General features: G+C 45.9%; 1 protein-coding gene and 1 long non-coding RNA gene across 2 annotated transcripts; both read left to right on the top strand.

Annotated features, from left to right (window-relative positions):
* Window positions 1-758: 758 nt before the first annotated feature.
* Window positions 759-13360, top strand: LOC123041164 (uncharacterized). Its single transcript, XR_006418396.1, has 3 exons — window positions 759-935; window positions 1664-1728; window positions 13273-13360. It is a non-coding gene; the product is annotated as an uncharacterized lncRNA (long non-coding RNA).
* Window positions 13361-13364: 4 nt separating this feature from the next.
* Window positions 13365-14599, top strand: LOC123039190 (uncharacterized). Its single transcript, XM_044462455.1, has 4 exons — window positions 13365-13395; window positions 13455-13798; window positions 13892-13964; window positions 14064-14599. The coding sequence occupies exons 1-4, from the start codon at window positions 13365-13367 to the stop codon at window positions 14597-14599; spliced, it is 984 nt and encodes a 327-aa protein (XP_044318390.1).
* The last annotated feature ends 1924 nt before the right edge of the window (window positions 14600-16523 follow it).

Below are 16523 nucleotides of genomic sequence, written 5' to 3'. Positions count from 1 at the left end.
AACACGAGAGATTTCAAAACCCTTGGCCTCTGCATTGAGGATTTTTCGATAAAGGGCAATTTTATTATCTCAAATGTAGCATCAAGCGGATACAAAATATTATGAGTAACACCTGACCTCTGCATAACTAGGATACACACAATCAAACACCAAAAGTCTAACACTAGAAAATATAAGAAAACCGACAAATCGGTAATAGTAGAGTACCATGGACCGACACTTTGCCTATGTCGAACTCTGCGGTGGATCGATCCGGAGGGTATGCTGCCACTCATGTTGGGGAAAAACCCTCCATAGCCGCCTGCTCCAACCGCGTACACACTGCCATGAACAACGGTTGGTGCTCCGCCTGTTGTAGCATAGACCACGTATGAAGCGAGTGCGTACAACAGAAAATAACCTGCAGAGGAGAAGCTTTTTTGTCATTAAAAATCAAATCGTTCCTACATAGCCAAAGCGACCATAGTAAGGCATACGCCCCAACCCTTATTAGGCCTTGTTCGGTTACGCTCAGCCCGGCGAGGTTTTGGGTCCAATCCACGCGGGTCCGCAGGGATTACCCCCGCCGGGGAATAAACCCGGCCCATCCAATTTTTCTCGTTTGGTTAAGCCCCGCGGTGTATTTCCCCGGCCCAAACCTCTCCAAAACCACGCGAAAAAAATCATCCACTAGCACCCCGTGGAAGGAATCCCCGAGCGAGGCGCTCGTCTCATCTCTCCCGAGTGACAGAAGCGGCGGCAAGGAGGTGGCGGGGACGAGTGGACGGCGGTGGCGCAACCTACCCGGAGGAGGAGGGTGCCCTCCTCCTTCGACGACCTGCCACGAAGCCCGCCGGAACCCTAGCCTCTGATTGTCACATCTCCCCCGCCGCCCCCTTGCCGCGGCCGGAACCCTAGCTCCGGAGAAGTGGTTGCTGCAGGCGAGGAGATCTCTGGTTAGTTCTCACTCTCTCCCCCCCTCTCTCTCTCTAGCAGCACTGATTCGCCCCCTCCATGAAAACCTAGCTGGATCTTGATTTGTCTTCCAGAATGTGGTCTTCAAGGTTGAGACTTTCTTGGGGTTCCTAGGAAGTAGCATCAATTGTTATTTAGATAGGTAATGCAAGTGGTTGTTGGGTGTTGTCACTCCATATTGAAATGAGAAAGGAAAGTCAGCTAGATTTCCTATTCCGATATGTCGTTGTTAGTAAATTGTGCTGGAGTCAGCAGTACAATTTGGTGTTAGTAAATGGACTCAGCAGGTTACTCTGTACTGGAGTCAGCAGTACAATTTGGTGCTAGTAATTTGTTTGTATGTCTGTTGTGATTTGTGGGCAGTACTCCAGCTTCAGTGTTAATTTTGTAGTTAGACAGACTAATAACATGTCGAGAGAGAGGGAGAGGATTGTCACTAGGGTCATCATCTCGATTTGCATGATTGGACCATCTGTTGTCTCTTGTACGCAAAGCCAATGCACTATCCTAGACTATCATTAGTTTACTTTATTTTTCTCAACAGAATTAGTATAATTGTTAGTCTATTTCTTGGTATAAAGAAGGACTAAATATGCATAGTGCAGTTTGTGTGTGATCATTATCGTTCTTGATTATCTAAATATACATAGTGCAGTTTGTGTACATAATGAAAAGATAGCTAAATCTGCATTTTGTCTTCATTTTCTAGAGGCTAGCTTCGTCGCCTCACAGCTGCAGCAAGACCCTGAATTGGGCAGTATCGTGAAGGACAAGGTAGATTATTCCTCTTGTTTTAATCTTCTCCTTATTCATATTACTGTAGATTATTATTGCTTGGTCAATAGATCTGTGCTACAAACCGTTCTTTTTTGGTAAGCTGATAGCTATGTTAATATCTGACATTACTAGACATTGTAGTTGTTAAAGAATTTGAGCTCAAGTGCTACCACCTTCCTATTGACATTTTTCTTCTTTAGACTTGGAATGGATCCGGAAATGAGGGATCGTGTTAGGAAGAGGGAGGAGGAGGATGACGAAATGATGTTATTCGTTTTCCCTGCACTACATTTGATAGAGACCGATGGAGTTGCTCTTAGGGAGCGGAGAATTCCGCGTCATACATCATCGCTAACAGGCGAGATGTTTGTTAACGAGTTACTCGAAGGGCACGTCAAAAACTGTCGGGTAGCATTTAGGATGGAGCCGCGTATCTTCAAATCTTTGGCTAATTATATTCGAAGGGAGAAGTTGGTGAAAGATACCAGAATTAAAGTCGAAGAGAAACTAGCATCATTTCTGTGGATGTTATCCCATAATTTTTCATTTGAAGACCTTCAAGTTCGGTTTGGTCACAGTCACTGGTGGAAAAAGGGCCTTTGGTCGCGGTTCGCAACTGCCATTAGTCGCGGTTGCGCAACCGCGACCGAACGGGCGCGACTAAAGGCCCCACCCTTTAGTCGCGGTTGCTTAAGAACCGCGACTAAAGGCCCATCCACGTGGGCGCCAGGTGGCCGTCGGGGCGGAGGACCTTTAGTCGCGGTTCTTCTGGCCAACCGCGACTAAAGGCCGCCGCAGGTTTAGGGTTTTAGCCCCCCCCTTAAACCTGTTTTCTGTTTAATTTGTATTGTTTTATTTCTTTTGTGCTTTATTTTAATTTTGAAGGAGTTTCACATATTCTACGGTACTACATACATGCATATGAATGTACAATTTCAAACAAATTTGAAATTAGAACCAAAAAGAATTCAAGAGGAATATACAATATATATTCAATATCATCGGATGACCATATACAATTTTGAACAAGTTTCCATACATAATTTAATGCATATAAAGTTCTACGTCCTCGTAATGGTGTTCTCCTTTAGGATGGAGGACTTCCCTCCTGAACCATCCAGCTAGTTCCTCTTGAAGTGGTCGGAAGCGAGCTTCTGGACTAAGCATCATCCGGAGGTTATTCCTCTGAGCATTGGTATCACTCGGAACCCGCTCAGAGGTGTATCTCCGGATCATCTCACAGACATAGTATGCACATAGATTGGTCCCCGCTGGCTGAATATCCTCACCATTCTTAGCCTTTGCCCTTTTGAATTCTAGCTCTTTTTTGAATTCACCGACCTTTGTATCTACGAACCGTCTCCAAACCCTACGAGGCAAAGAAAATTAAATGAACAAGAGAGTTATTAGTTACTTGATATTAGGAAATGAACGAAATAGGCCGATCGATATAGAGCGCAAATGAATGAAAATAATTACTTCTGCAGCATTCTTCTCATGTCGACCCAAAGCTTTGGATCCTTATTCAGAGAGTCGTGGACGAGACATTCTGAGGTGTCAACTTTAATTACTAGCAGAATCCAGTGGAACCTGCGGACACGATACATGCACAGTACGTCATGCATAACTCATCGATTAGCCGGCCACATACCATGCATGGAGTAAACAAAAGAGAATGTGCTCAAGACAGAAACACTCACCCAAAATGGTAAGGAAATAGAATATCACTTTTGAGTTCCTGCTTTGTAAGAAACTGCCACAGGTCTGCCTCCATGTCGGCGGGGTGATGCTCCAACACATATCCATTAACGATGTGTGGGTCAATGAACCCAACATCATGGATGTTCCTTACTCTGCATTCCTTAATCTTCATTCTGCATGTATAATAGCGGACACAACAATATAGTTAGGACATATATATAGTGCAGGCAATATGAACGAGATGGGGTAGAAATAAATCACTTACAGAACGTAGCAACTGATGATAGATTTGTCGAGCTCGCGCAGATTGAAAAGCTGGAACAATTCACTCAGATGAATTTGTACATAGTAATGTTTGAAGTGATGCTCATATCTAACTTCCGCATAAATATATTCTTTGGCGTTTTTATTTTTTATGTAACCCTTGTACCATTTCAGCAGACCTTTCATTTGTGGAGGTAGATCCTGTTCCTGCGCAGGCTCGACGAGAGGCCCATTCTTCACATATGTAATTACTACCTCCTTCACTGGCGCCTCATCAAGGCCTAACAGTTCACGAAGAGTAATACCTAAGTTGGCCGCTTGTTCTCTGGCACTCGTTACAGTCAATCCATGTGCTGCCGCAGCTGCTATGATATCGGGGTCATCCGGACCGGCGGCTTTCACTATAAGCGGGGCAATCGATTGTTTACTTTGTTCCCCGAGCTGGGCAACTCGTTTCCCGCTTTTTTTACTTTCTAATTCCGTTTTCTCGGCCTCCTCCAAGGCTTTGTTCTCCTGGTTCTCCGCCCGCTCTTTCTTCTCCTTCAACATGAGTGCCTGCCTACGAAGTTCACGTGCATAGTCGTCAGGCAGATTCTTCGCGGCTTGGGACGGTGTGCTCAAAAATGACTTAGCCCACTTCTTTTGCTCATCAGAAAATACTGGCTTGGGCTCGGGCTCTCTTTTCTTCTTGCAGTCCGCCTTCCATTTCTCATGATCAGCAGCCGCGGCCGCGGCAGTTTCCTCGGCACTACGTTCCCAAGGCCTTGTGGGGAGAGGCTTCAATGATGGCTCCGGTACCTTTGTGGTCTTAGGTACATAAGGGTCCGGGTTAATAATCCAGGACTGCTTCTGCTTCTTTGCCGGAGGTGGATTGGGGGGCGGCGTCTGATCACCCGCCGGACGAGGACTGGGGGGCGGCGTCTGATCACCCGCCGGACGTTGTGGACTGGGGGGCGTCGGCTGACGTGACGGAGGTGTAGGTGAACCGCCACCACCGTAGGGGGGTGGACTTGTTGTCCTTGGCGCCTCGCCTGGAAACTTGATAAACTTCTTTTGCCATAGAATGAAATGGCGCTTGACATCTCCAAGTCTTTTCTCCCCTTCAGGTGTAGCAATGTCAATCTCCAGGTCCTCAAACCCTTGGACTATGTCCTCCACCGTGACACGAGCATAGCCATCTTGAATGGGGGTGTTGTGGTGGAGTGCTCCAGGTAAACATGGTAAAGCACTGCCGATGGCTACCTTCATGGACATGTTCCCGATAGGATAATACAGATGACATTCTTTCATCTCCTTTATATCGTCCACGGGGTAGCGAGGAGGCTCCGGTGCAGTAATTTCGACCACCAGAGGCTCCGGTGCAGTAATTTCGACCACCAGAGGCTCCGGTGCAGTAATTTCGATCGTCGGTGCATCTGCACCAGCCGGTGGGGCCTCCGTGGAAGCCACACTGCTTCTCCGCTGCTGGCTTCTGAGATCCGCTGGATGATCTTCATGCTGCGCCCGAGCTGCATCTCGTTCGGCTACTAGTACACTCACGGTTTTCTTCATCACATCCATTTCCGATGCCAACCGCGCCACAACATCTGCTTCCCGATCCATCTTTCTCTTCCGGCTTCTGTAACCGTACGGGTCATCGTTCTGGGGGAACCCTATTTTCCACGGAATGTGCCCCATGCCTCGTACACGTCCTCCGTGTTCAGGATTCCCGAGGGCTTTTGTCAGCGCGTCGTTCTCTCTGTTGAACTTGATCTTCCCCTCTTGAGCATCCCTCATTGCGTCAATAAGGGCTTGGGTGGGTTTAATTATTTTGCCCCGGTAAACACAGTCCCCTGTCTCCGGGTTCAGCGTTCCCCCATGCCCGTACCACCAGCTTTTGGCCCTTGGGTCCCATCCCTCCGTACCTGGACGGATTCCTCGCGCCCTCAGCTCGTTCTCCATCTTCTCCCACCTAGGCTCCCAAAGGCGATACCCTCCTGGCCCCATAATATGATTGTACTCCTTCTTAGCCGCATTTTCCTTATTTTTTTCGATATTTGAATGAACTGCTCCGATTTCTTTTGCTTCACAAATTCTGGCCAATCATGTTTCAGTTTCTCATATTGTCCTTTGAAATCCGGAGTCTTGTTCTGCTTGACAAAGTCATGGGCTAGATTTTGCTTGAATTTCCGGAATGCGTCGGCCATCTTATGAAGAGCGAACTGTTTGACTAGCCTCCTCCTCTCCTTGTTTTCCTCAATCTTGTTACCCTCCTCATCGAATTTGTTGTATTCCGGAGGTAGAACGAAATGTTCCATAAGCTTTTTGAAGCAATCTTTTTTTGTTCTCTTATCGACAAAAGTGAAACCAGCAATTCGTGCCTTCTTTGGCTTATTCCACTCCTGGACGGTGATCGAGACGTTGTCTCTAACAATGGCTCCGCATTGGTTGACAAACTTGGTGGCGTTCTTGCGGGGCTCCAGCGGCCTGCCGGTTGCACTGTCGACAACCTCGATGGTGCATGTTTCTCCTTGTTTCATCGTCTTGGTTGCGCCACGCTTTGACGACGTACTCGATTGTTTCGACGATCCGGCCGAGGGCTAAAATAAGAAAGAGAGTCGCGCGCGTTAGTCCACACATATTTATTCAAATCAGTTAGTTTGTATCACCAGAGGCTCAATGTATATATATATACCTCGGCGCCGGAGGTGGTTGCTACTTCCATTTGAAGATCGTCGTTTATCGACGTTTGTTCGGCATCATCTTGCTGACGGCGCCCTTCATCTTCACCGTCAAGGTTCAGATAAGAAGAGATATCATCTTCTTCTTGTCCGGTCGGCACATATAGAATATCGCCGTTTATGATGCCGAACATATGTGCTTCACCGTCCGGATCATAGTTGTCCATAATCGGGTCAGCTCTATCGTCCGCCATTATGTCAGTCCTGAAAACATGTAGTAAAAACAAATTAATTAAGTGAAGAAGGGGGGCGGTGGCGGTGGCGGTGGCGAAAGGGCGGTGGCAAAAGGAGGGGGCGAGGAAGGGGTGGGAGAGGGTGTCGCGGTAGAGCGCGAGACGGGGCGGCAGACGACGGCGTCACGGAGAGGGAGGCGAGGAAGGGGTGGGAGAGGGTGTCGCGGTAGAGCGCGAGACGGGGCGGCAGACGACGGCGTCACGGAGAGGGAGGCGAGGACAACACACATTTATAACCCTCGCCGTCCCCTCTCGATCCCTAAAAAAAACACCGCGCGCATCGCCGCCCCCCTCGCCGCCCCCTCTCCGTATATACGTTTTTTTGTTAATTATCAAATTTTACGGTTTTTTTGTTAATTATCAAGTTTTAAGTTATTTTACCGTTTTTGTTAAACTAATTAACTAGTTAAAATTAAAAAGAACAAAAAAAATTCTCTCTCTCTCTCCACGATCTCGATCGCTCTCTGTAGAGCAGCGTTGAGGGCGGCGAGGCCGGCCCGAGGTGGATTGGGGGGCGGCGTTGAGGGCGGCGAGGCCGGCCGGCGGCGTTGAGGGCAGCGAGGCCGGCCGGCGGCGTTGAGGGCGGGCGAGAGGCGGCGCGGTGGGCGAGGGAGGCCGGCGGGCGGCGTACGAGGGCGAGAGGGGGCGGCGGGCGCCGTACGTGGGCGAGGGGCGGCGGGCGGCGTCGAGGGCGAGGGCGACGGCGGGCGGCGTCGAGGGCGAGGGCGACGGCGGCGGCGTCGAGGGCGAGGGCGACGGCGGCGGTGTTGATTCGGAGAAGACGAGAAGGGGTTCGGGCCCTTGTATTTATAGCCCCCCCTTTAGTCGCGGTTGGGGAGGCGACCCGCGACTAAAGGGTACCTTTAGTCGCGGTTGGGGAGGCGACCCGCGACTAAAGGGTAACCTTTAGTCGCGGTTGGGGAGGAGACCCGCGACTAAAGGGCTTTTTTGGCGGGTTTTTGTTCCCGCGCGCAACGACCTTTAGTCGCGGTTGGGCAGGCCAACCGCGACTAAAGGTATTCTTAAAATACTTTTTCTTTTTCAAAATGTTAAAAATACAAATAATATATCGAAAAATTCAGAAAAATAAAACTAATTCAATTCAATATGTTAAAAACACAAATATTATATCAAAAAATTCAGAAAAATAAAACTAATTCAATTCAAAATTCTAAAAATACAAATAATATATCAAAAAATTAAGAAAAATAAAACTAATTCAATTCAAAATGTTAAAAATACAAATAATATATCAAAAAATTCAGAAAAATAAAACTAATTCAATTCAATATGTTAAAAACACAAATAATATATCAAAAAATTCAGAAAAATAAAACTAATTCAATTCAATATGTTAAAAACACAAATATTATATCAAAAAATTCAGAAAAATAAAACTAATTCAATTCAAAATTCTAAAAATACAAATAATATATCAAAAAATTAAGAAAAATAAAACTAATTCAATTCAAAATGTTAAAAATACAAATAATATATCAAAAAATTCAGAAAAATAAAACTAATTCAATTCAAAATTTTATACGCCTAGGCAGGAGTATGACTAAATCACTCCAAATTTCATGTATCATCAGTGGTATCTCGAATCATTCGAAAATGGACACCAAACACATCACGGGTAATATAATTCACATGATCCATTCAACAAAGTTTGGTACAATAAATTATTACACATCATTTCTTCCCTTGTGTCCCTGCTTGCTTACGATTGTGCCGTATCCATGGAGCATCCTCATCATTTAACTTAATGCTTGGGTCGGTGTTCACTTTGAAGGGCGGAATTTCAGCAAACATATTATAATCTTCTGACATGTCTGTCTTGTCCTCCACTCCCACGATGTTTCTTTTCCCTGAAAGAACAATGTGGCGCTTTGGATCATCGCATGATGTACTGATCGTTTTCTTATCTTTCCGTTTCCTCGGTTTGCTACTCATGTCCTTCACATAGAAAACCTGAGCGACATCTTTCGCTAGGACGAATGGTTCGTCAAGGTAACCAAGATTGTTGAAATCCACCATTGTCATTCCGTATTGCTGGTCCACCTTTACCCCACCTCCTGTTAGCTTGAACCATTTGCACCGGAACAAAGGGACCTTAAAGGAGGGTCCATAGTCAAGTTCCCATATCTCCTCTATGTAACCATAATATGTGACCTTTTGCCCATTCTCGGTTGCTGCATCAAAGCGGACACCACTGTTTTGGTTGGTGCTCTTTTTATCTTGGGCGATCGTGTAAAATGTATTCCCATTTATCTCGTACCCTTGGAAAGTCGTTATAGTCGAAGATGGTGTCTTGGCCAACATGTACAGCTGATCTACAACATCATTGTCATTCATTAAATGTTTTCTCAACCAACTGCCGAAAGTCTCCATGTGGGCCTTCCTAATCCAGGATTCAGGCTTCCCCGGGTTGTCCGAGCGTAAAATATTCTTGTGTTTCTCAAAGTACGGAGCCACCAAGCTGGAATTGGTCAGTACAGTGTGGTGTGCTTCAGTCAGAGAATGGCCGTCCATACATGTCGTTGATTTCCTTCCGATCGTGCCTTTTCCACTTAGTCTCCCCTCGTGCCGCGATCGAGGAAGACCAATCGGCTTAAGGTCAGGAACAAAGTCAACACAAAACTCAATTACCTCCTCATTTCCATAGCCCTTGGCGATGCTTCCTTCTGGCCTAGCACGGTTACGAACATATTTCTTTAATACTCCCATGAACCTCTCGAAGGGGAACATATTGTGTAGAAATACAGGACCGAGAATGAAAATCTCTTCGACTAGGTGAACCAAGAGGTGCGTCATAATATTGAAGAAGGATGGCGGGAACACCAACTCGAAACTGACAAGACATTGGATCACATCGTTCTGTAACCGTGGTAGATCTTCTGGATTGATTACCTTCTGAGAGATTGCATTGAGGAATGCACATAGCTTCACAATGGCTACTCGAACATTTTCCGGCAGGAGCCCCCTCAAAGCAATCGGAAGCAATTGCGTCATAATCACGTGGCAGTCGTGAGACTTCAGGTTTTGGAACTTTTTCTCCGCCATGTTTATTATTCCCTTTATATTGGACGAGAATCCAGACGGGACCTTCATACTGCTCAGGCATTCAAAAAAGATGACCTTCTCTTCTTTGGTCAGAGCGTAGCTGGCACGACCTTGAAACCATTCCGGATGCCGGTCATCAGGGTCTTTCAAACGTTGCTGGTCCTGCCGTGCTTCCTTTGTATCATTTGTCTTCCCATACACGCCCAAGAAGCTTAGGAGGTTCACGCAAATATTCTTCGTAACGTGCATCACGTCGATTGCAGAGCGGACTTCTAGGACTTTCCAATATTCTAGCTCCCAGAATATAGATTTCTTCTTCCACATGGCTGCGTGCCCGTCAGCTCCCTTCGGAACTGATTGTCCGCCAGGACCCTTTCCAAAGATGACTTTCAAATCCTTGACCATATCAAATACCTCAGCACCAGTGCGTTCCGCAGGCTTCGGCCGGTGATCTGCCTTGCCGTTGTAATGCTTGCCTTTCTTTCTTACTGGATGAATTTTCGGAAGAAATCGACGATGCCCAAGGTACACGTTCTTCTTACAATTTGGCAAATGTACACTTTCAGTCTCATGTAAGCAGTGCGTGCATGCATTGTATCCCTTATTTGACAGTCCCGAAAGGTTACTAAGAGCAGGCCAATCGTTGATGGTTACGAAAAGCAACGCTCGTAGGTTAAATTCCTCTTTTTTGTGCTCATCCCACACACGGACACCAGGTCTGCCCCACAGCTGTAAAAGTTCATCAACTAATGGCCTTAGGTACACATCGATGTCGTTGCCGGGTTGCTTCGGACCTTGGATGAGCACTGGCATCATAATGAACTTCCGCTTCATGCACAACCAAGGAGGAAGGTTGTAGATGCATAGAGTCACGGGCCAGGTGCTATGGCTGGAGCTCTGCTCGCCAAAAGGATTCATGCCATCTGTACTTAGACCAAATCTTATGTTCCTTGCGTCAGCTGCAAAATCTTTGAACTCTCTGTCGATCTTTCTCCATTGCGTTCCATCTGCGGTGTGTCTCAACTCCCCGTCCGACTTACGGTCCTCTTTGTGCCATCGCAACAACTTGGCATGCTCTTTGTTCCTGAACAGACGTTTCAACCGTGGTATTATAGGAGCATACCACATCACCTTGGCGGGAACCCTCTTCCTGGGTTTCCCGCCCTCAACATCGTCACCAGGGTCATCGCCTCTGATCTTATAACGCAATGCAGTGCATACCGGGCATTCATTCAAATTCTCGTATTCACCGCGGTAGAGGATGCAGTCGTTGATGCATGCATGTATCTTCAGAACCTCTAAACCTAGAGGGCAGACAACCTTCTTTGCTTCGTACGTACTGGCGGGCAACTCGTTATTCTTTGGAAACATATTCTTCAACATTTTCAGCAAGTTTTCAAATGCCGAGTCAGCTACACCTGCCTGTGCCTTCCATTTCAGCAAATCCAGTGTGCAGCCCAGCTTTTTCAGACCATCATCGCATCCAGGGTACAACGACTTTCTGTGATCCTCTAACATGCGATCCAAATTCTCCCTCTCCTTTTCAGTTTCGCAGCGTCTCCGTGCATCAGCAATGGTCCGACCAAGATCATCAACGGTCTCATCACGTGCCTCTTCTTCACCTTCACCTTCACCTTCCCCTTCACCTTCCCCTTCACCTGCCCCTTCACCTTCCCCTTCACCTTCAGCATCCTCCATGAAAGTATCACCGAAATGAGCAAGATAGCTTTCATCGATGAAATCATCCCCTTCTTCATCTTCTTCCATTATAACCCCTCTTTCTCCATGCTTGGTCCAACAATTATAGCTTGGCATGAAACCGTGCCGAAGCAGGTGCAGGTGAACTTCTCTTGAGGAAGAGTAACCCTTCTGATTCTTACAGTCAACACATGGACAGATAACAAAACCCTTCTGCTTGTTCGCATTAGCCACTACGAGGAAATCTTTCAAACCCGTAGTGAACTCGCGGGAGAGTCGGTTACCGTACATCCATTGCCGATTCATCTGCATTATTATAATATAAAATATATAATTAACCATCATGCATTTGTTAAAGTAACTAGCTATAAACAATAGAAATTAAACAATGAACAACACACATGCATATTTTATCAATGACACACATGCATGAAAGGTTCAAGTTGCTAACCGCGATCGAGGAGGAACCTCAAGTGTGGCTCCAACACTTCATATCATGTTTGTTTCACGCTGTTGGGCATTTCATCAAACACCTTGTGTGCATAAGAGGAACCAAAAGCAAACCTACACCCCCTTGTGAAGAGAAGTGGCACCAAATGGCTAAGTGAGTGCGCTGAACTGGTATATATAGGGGAGGAGCTTTAGTCGTGGTTGGCCAGGCCAACCGCGACCAAAGGCCTTTGGGCACCTTTAGTCGCGGTTGGCCTGGCCAACCGCGACTAAAGCCCCTCACGTGCACCAGCTGGCCACCGAGCGCCCTGGCCCAAGCCTTTGGTCGCGGTTCGTCTGCCGAACCGCGACTAAAGACTTCATTAGTCGCGGTTCCTACAGTTTCGCGACTAATGGGGCTGGACGGAAGCCTCTTTTTCTACCAGTGAGTGGGGATACTTTTCATTGGCAAATGAAGAATTTCTTTGACATCATCCCTATTCTCTCCAAGCATTTTTTGAAGCCTCCAAATCCCAGTCAAGTGCATCCAAAGATTCAGTCGGACACGAGATTCTTTCCTTATTTTCAGGTTTTTGCTTCGCCAACTTTGATCCACATCGATAACTTACTCTTCATGTTATAGGTGCTAAGTTATAGTATTTCGTTGCAGAACTGCATTGGGGCAATTGATGGGACACATGTTCCCATAACAATTTCAGGAGAAAAAGCCGCACCATTCAGAAATAGGAAAGGGACCCTAAGCCATAATGTTATGGTCGTGTGCGACTTCGACCTGAACTTCACCTTCATTTCTTGTGGCTGGGAGGGATCTGCTACTGATGCTAAAGTTCTCCGGTCAGCACTTAACAGTGGGTTTCATGTACCTCCGGGCAAGTTTTATCTGGTTGATGGTGGTTATGCCAACACACCTTACTTCTTGGCACCGTATCGTGGTGTTCGGTACCATCTGAAGGAGTTTGCACGCGGTCGTCATCGACCCCAAAATCACAGGGAGCTATTTAATCTCCGGCACGCCGTGTTACGAAATCACGTCAAACGGGGATTAGTAATCTTGAAGAAGCGGTTCCCAATCCTAAAAGTGGGCACACATCATCGAATAGAGAACCAAGTCAAGCTACCAGCAGCGGCGGCAATCTTACATAACATCATCCGATCTGAAAAAGGAGATGAGCGTTGGTTAGATAACCAACCAAACAATATACCTGTCATGAATTTTGTTGATCTTCCTGACGGTGATATTCCTCAAAATCATCAAATCAACCATGAAGGCGACAACCTTAGAGATGCCATTGCTCATCAAATGTGGGCTGATTATCAACATGCATAACTTGTCATTTGTAGTGTAGTAGTAATAAGTATAGTGTAGAAGTTTATGTTTTTTTTCTGTTGTTCATGTCATGAATATTGTTCAGAAGTCACTATGATGACTGCTCGAGGGTCACCAAGGTTGAGCCTCCTCAAAAAAGCTGTCGAAAGGGATAGAGCATCACCTCCTACAAGTAGTATGACAAAGAGGAGGAGAGGGTCTCCCAAAGGTGCCGTGACTTTATTTCTCTGGTCGGGACTTTATTTGCTTAAAACCAAAATAGTTAAGGTAGAAAAAGGTACATTAACATACAATGTGGAAATGCAGAAGATAGAGCACAGTGGAATGCAAGCCTTGATAAAGATCTTGTGGACTTGCTTCGTGAGCATGCTACACCTGAACATAAGGGTCAAAATGGATGGAGCTCAGAAGCATGGAATACGATAGTGAAGAAATTCCACCAGAAGAATCCTTATGCTAGGTACGAGAAGAAGAAAATCCAAGAAAAGGAAAAAGAGTTAAAAAAAGAATACAAGATGATCAAAGAGATAAGGAAGCAAAGCGGCGTTTCATCGGACGACCGGCAGTGCAAGATTCTAGCGGATCCACCACTTTGGAAAAACATCATCATAGTAAGAATGTCATTGTTATTCCCTACTTGTTGCATGGGACGACCGACACTACTTGTTGCATGCTCTAATATCATTTTCTTGTCAACTATGTAGTCACACCCTAAAGCTGGAAAGTTCAAGACAAAAGCCTTCCCTCTTTTTGAAGCTTTGGGAGAATTGCATGATGGTTAGTTATCAACTTCATTCATATACTCATGTCATTGTTTTATGTTTGTTTACTCTTCTAGTTTGAAATCTTATATTTGATTGTCACTTTAACTTGTAGGCCAAACTGCAGAAGGGACATATAATTTCACCTCTATCGAGTCATCGCATTGCTCAACTCAATCACGTCTCGAGAATCTTGGAGGAGCTGGCAAGAATCAAGGAGAAACATCAGCTGATGGTGAGAATCTTGGAGGAGAAAGGGTGCAGATTATTGAAGATGTTGAGGAGGTGCACGTGCAAGAAAACATTGTCGTGGAGCCCCAACAAACTCAACCAAATTTGGCTACTGCACCCTCAAGAAATGGAGAAGAGAAAGAACCAAAGAGAAGGAGGGGGGCGAATGGTGATGTGGCTGCAATGATGGAGAAGTACTTGGAAATAAGGACGAAGCAGGTGGAGGATGAGAGGAATAAGCCAAGGGTCGTGGATGAGTACTCTATCAAAAACTACATTGATCTACAGAAAACAATGGACATCACACCTGAAGAACAAGTCAAGGCTTTCCGAGTCTTCAAGATCCCTGAGAACCGAGAGATTTTCATGAGTGCCAGACCGGAGACTGCTCTTATGTGGCTGAGAGTTGAAATGGAATAACTCAGGTACTCCTCTTTTCAATTAGTCCATGTTACTAAACTCCTTGCTAGCCATTTAGTCCATGTTATTGCTGCTGCTGCTGCAGTAAAGACATTATTTTCTGCTGAAATGGATAGTTGTTTTTAATATATTTATGAAGTTCTTTTGCAAACTATTAGACTGACTGGTTATAGGAATACTTTTCTTGAATAATACAACCTTTTTTCAAATGATTGCTTGATGTATCGACACAGGTTGACAAGTGCTTGTGTTGTAGCTAGTCTAGGCTGATTTTCTTGTGGTTGTAGTCATTGTCTAGTTCTAAACTGCTATGATGCCTTGTCCCTAGAAAATAAAAAGGGATGCTTTTAACATAGATCAGAGGATATAGATTGATTTACCTACTATTTATGTATGTTTTTCTCATTGTTTCCATTCCTGGAAATAAAACTACCAAGTATTTCACTCTCAAACTAATTTTGGTTTTGAATGGTTTCAAAAAGCAGGAGTTCTAGATAAGAATGCTCCAGAAGAAGGGCGAAGGTGCCGCGGCTTGGATCTATTTGTGTGTGCTTTTCAGTGGAAGGCTTCATATCTATTCTGTGGGTTTTGTCCATGTAATATTTGTAGAGAAACTAAACACTATTTCTGAAACGACTGACTGTAGCGTGGAAGAATTTGGGAGGAACTGATAATTAAGCTCTTGTGGTCTATTCAACATATTATATATTATGTATGCTCCAAATTGCTATTATTTTGTTAGTATTTGTGCCCTGTTCAAATCTTAGAATTGTTGTTATTGTTGGGATAAGAAGTGTTTTAAACTGTCAGTGTTATTGTCACTTTAGTCTGCATCTGTATCATTACTACATGAGAATTGTTGTTATCTATATGTACCACTTCTGTTTGCATCTCTGTCAATACTGTTGTCCCTGTGGTCCAGCGCCCTTGGGGACTAACCGAATGCATGAGAGTGGCGTGGATTGCATACTGGCAGGGATTTGGTCCCCAAGTGGTTTTGGTGTCAAGCGGGGATCACCCAATCCTCTAGAAGATTAAATCCACTAGAGGATTAATTCCGCTACAACCGAACAAGGCCTAAAAAATCGCTTGGGTTCTTTTATGCTCGACCAAGTAGTACCTGCTCCCGCAAAATGGAAAAAAGAGAAACTACTAGCGCATGCATGGGTCCTCTAAAAAATTATCAAAAACCACAATATATATAAAAAAGGTTTCCCCGCTTTATATATAAAGAAACCATCATCGAGCCAACCGATAAAAACACACCCATCACAACAACACAACACGCATCCAAGGCAAGATATAAGGGTGATAGCGAAAGCTTCACAACCCCCAAACACTCCAAGCAAACTATAAGAAGCCGCTTGAAGTCTCTGGAGCCCTCAACCATGAGCGAGTCACAATGAAGAGAAGAAGCCATGCACGACGAACCACATGTTTCAAGGCAGTGCCTTCAGGAAGAACACAACACCGAAGTGCCACCACCGCCCAATCCAAAGATCAAGGTTTTCCCAAAGAAACAAGGAGGATGAAGAAGAACCACAACGACGCCTTCAAGAAGCAGACGCCGCCCATAGCCACCGTCATTGTCGGCCTGGCCAAGCCAGAGAGTGTTTTCACCCCGGCAAGCCCTCTTCGCCTCCGAGACAGAGTACAACAGGCCATGAGGATGCCCGTCACACCACCCCGACCATCGCACACTAGACACCAGGCCGCCCACACGACCATGGCAACCAGTCACCACCCGAGCCGTGCGCCCCGCCCACGGGCACCACCGCTCCCATCACTAAGGCTGTCGCCTTGGTATCCATGGCCCCAACTCCATCCTCGCCCCATGCTTGAACAACCATGACCAAAGGAACGGGCGGGAAGGAACCTCCTTCCCCACCCCTGGACGCCCCCAGGTCTATGCCCACCTCCGGGC

Source organism: Triticum aestivum, chromosome 2B (genome assembly GCF_018294505.1).
Source record: "Triticum aestivum cultivar Chinese Spring chromosome 2B, IWGSC CS RefSeq v2.1, whole genome shotgun sequence".
In the NCBI taxonomy this organism is placed as follows: Eukaryota; Viridiplantae; Streptophyta; class Magnoliopsida; order Poales; family Poaceae; genus Triticum; species Triticum aestivum.
This window is presented reverse-complemented; position numbering and strand designations above follow the sequence as displayed.

Coding starts and splice junctions, on each gene's coding strand:
- LOC123039190 (XM_044462455.1), top strand. CDS start 13,365: ATGACAAAGAGGAGGAGAGGGTCTCCCAAAG. Junction 13,396..13,454: donor GAGGAGAGGGTCTCCCAAAG/GTGCCGTGACTT, acceptor AAAATAGTTAAG/GTAGAAAAAGGTACATTAAC. Junction 13,965..14,063: donor TTTGGGAGAATTGCATGATG/GTTAGTTATCAA, acceptor TTTAACTTGTAG/GCCAAACTGCAGAAGGGACA.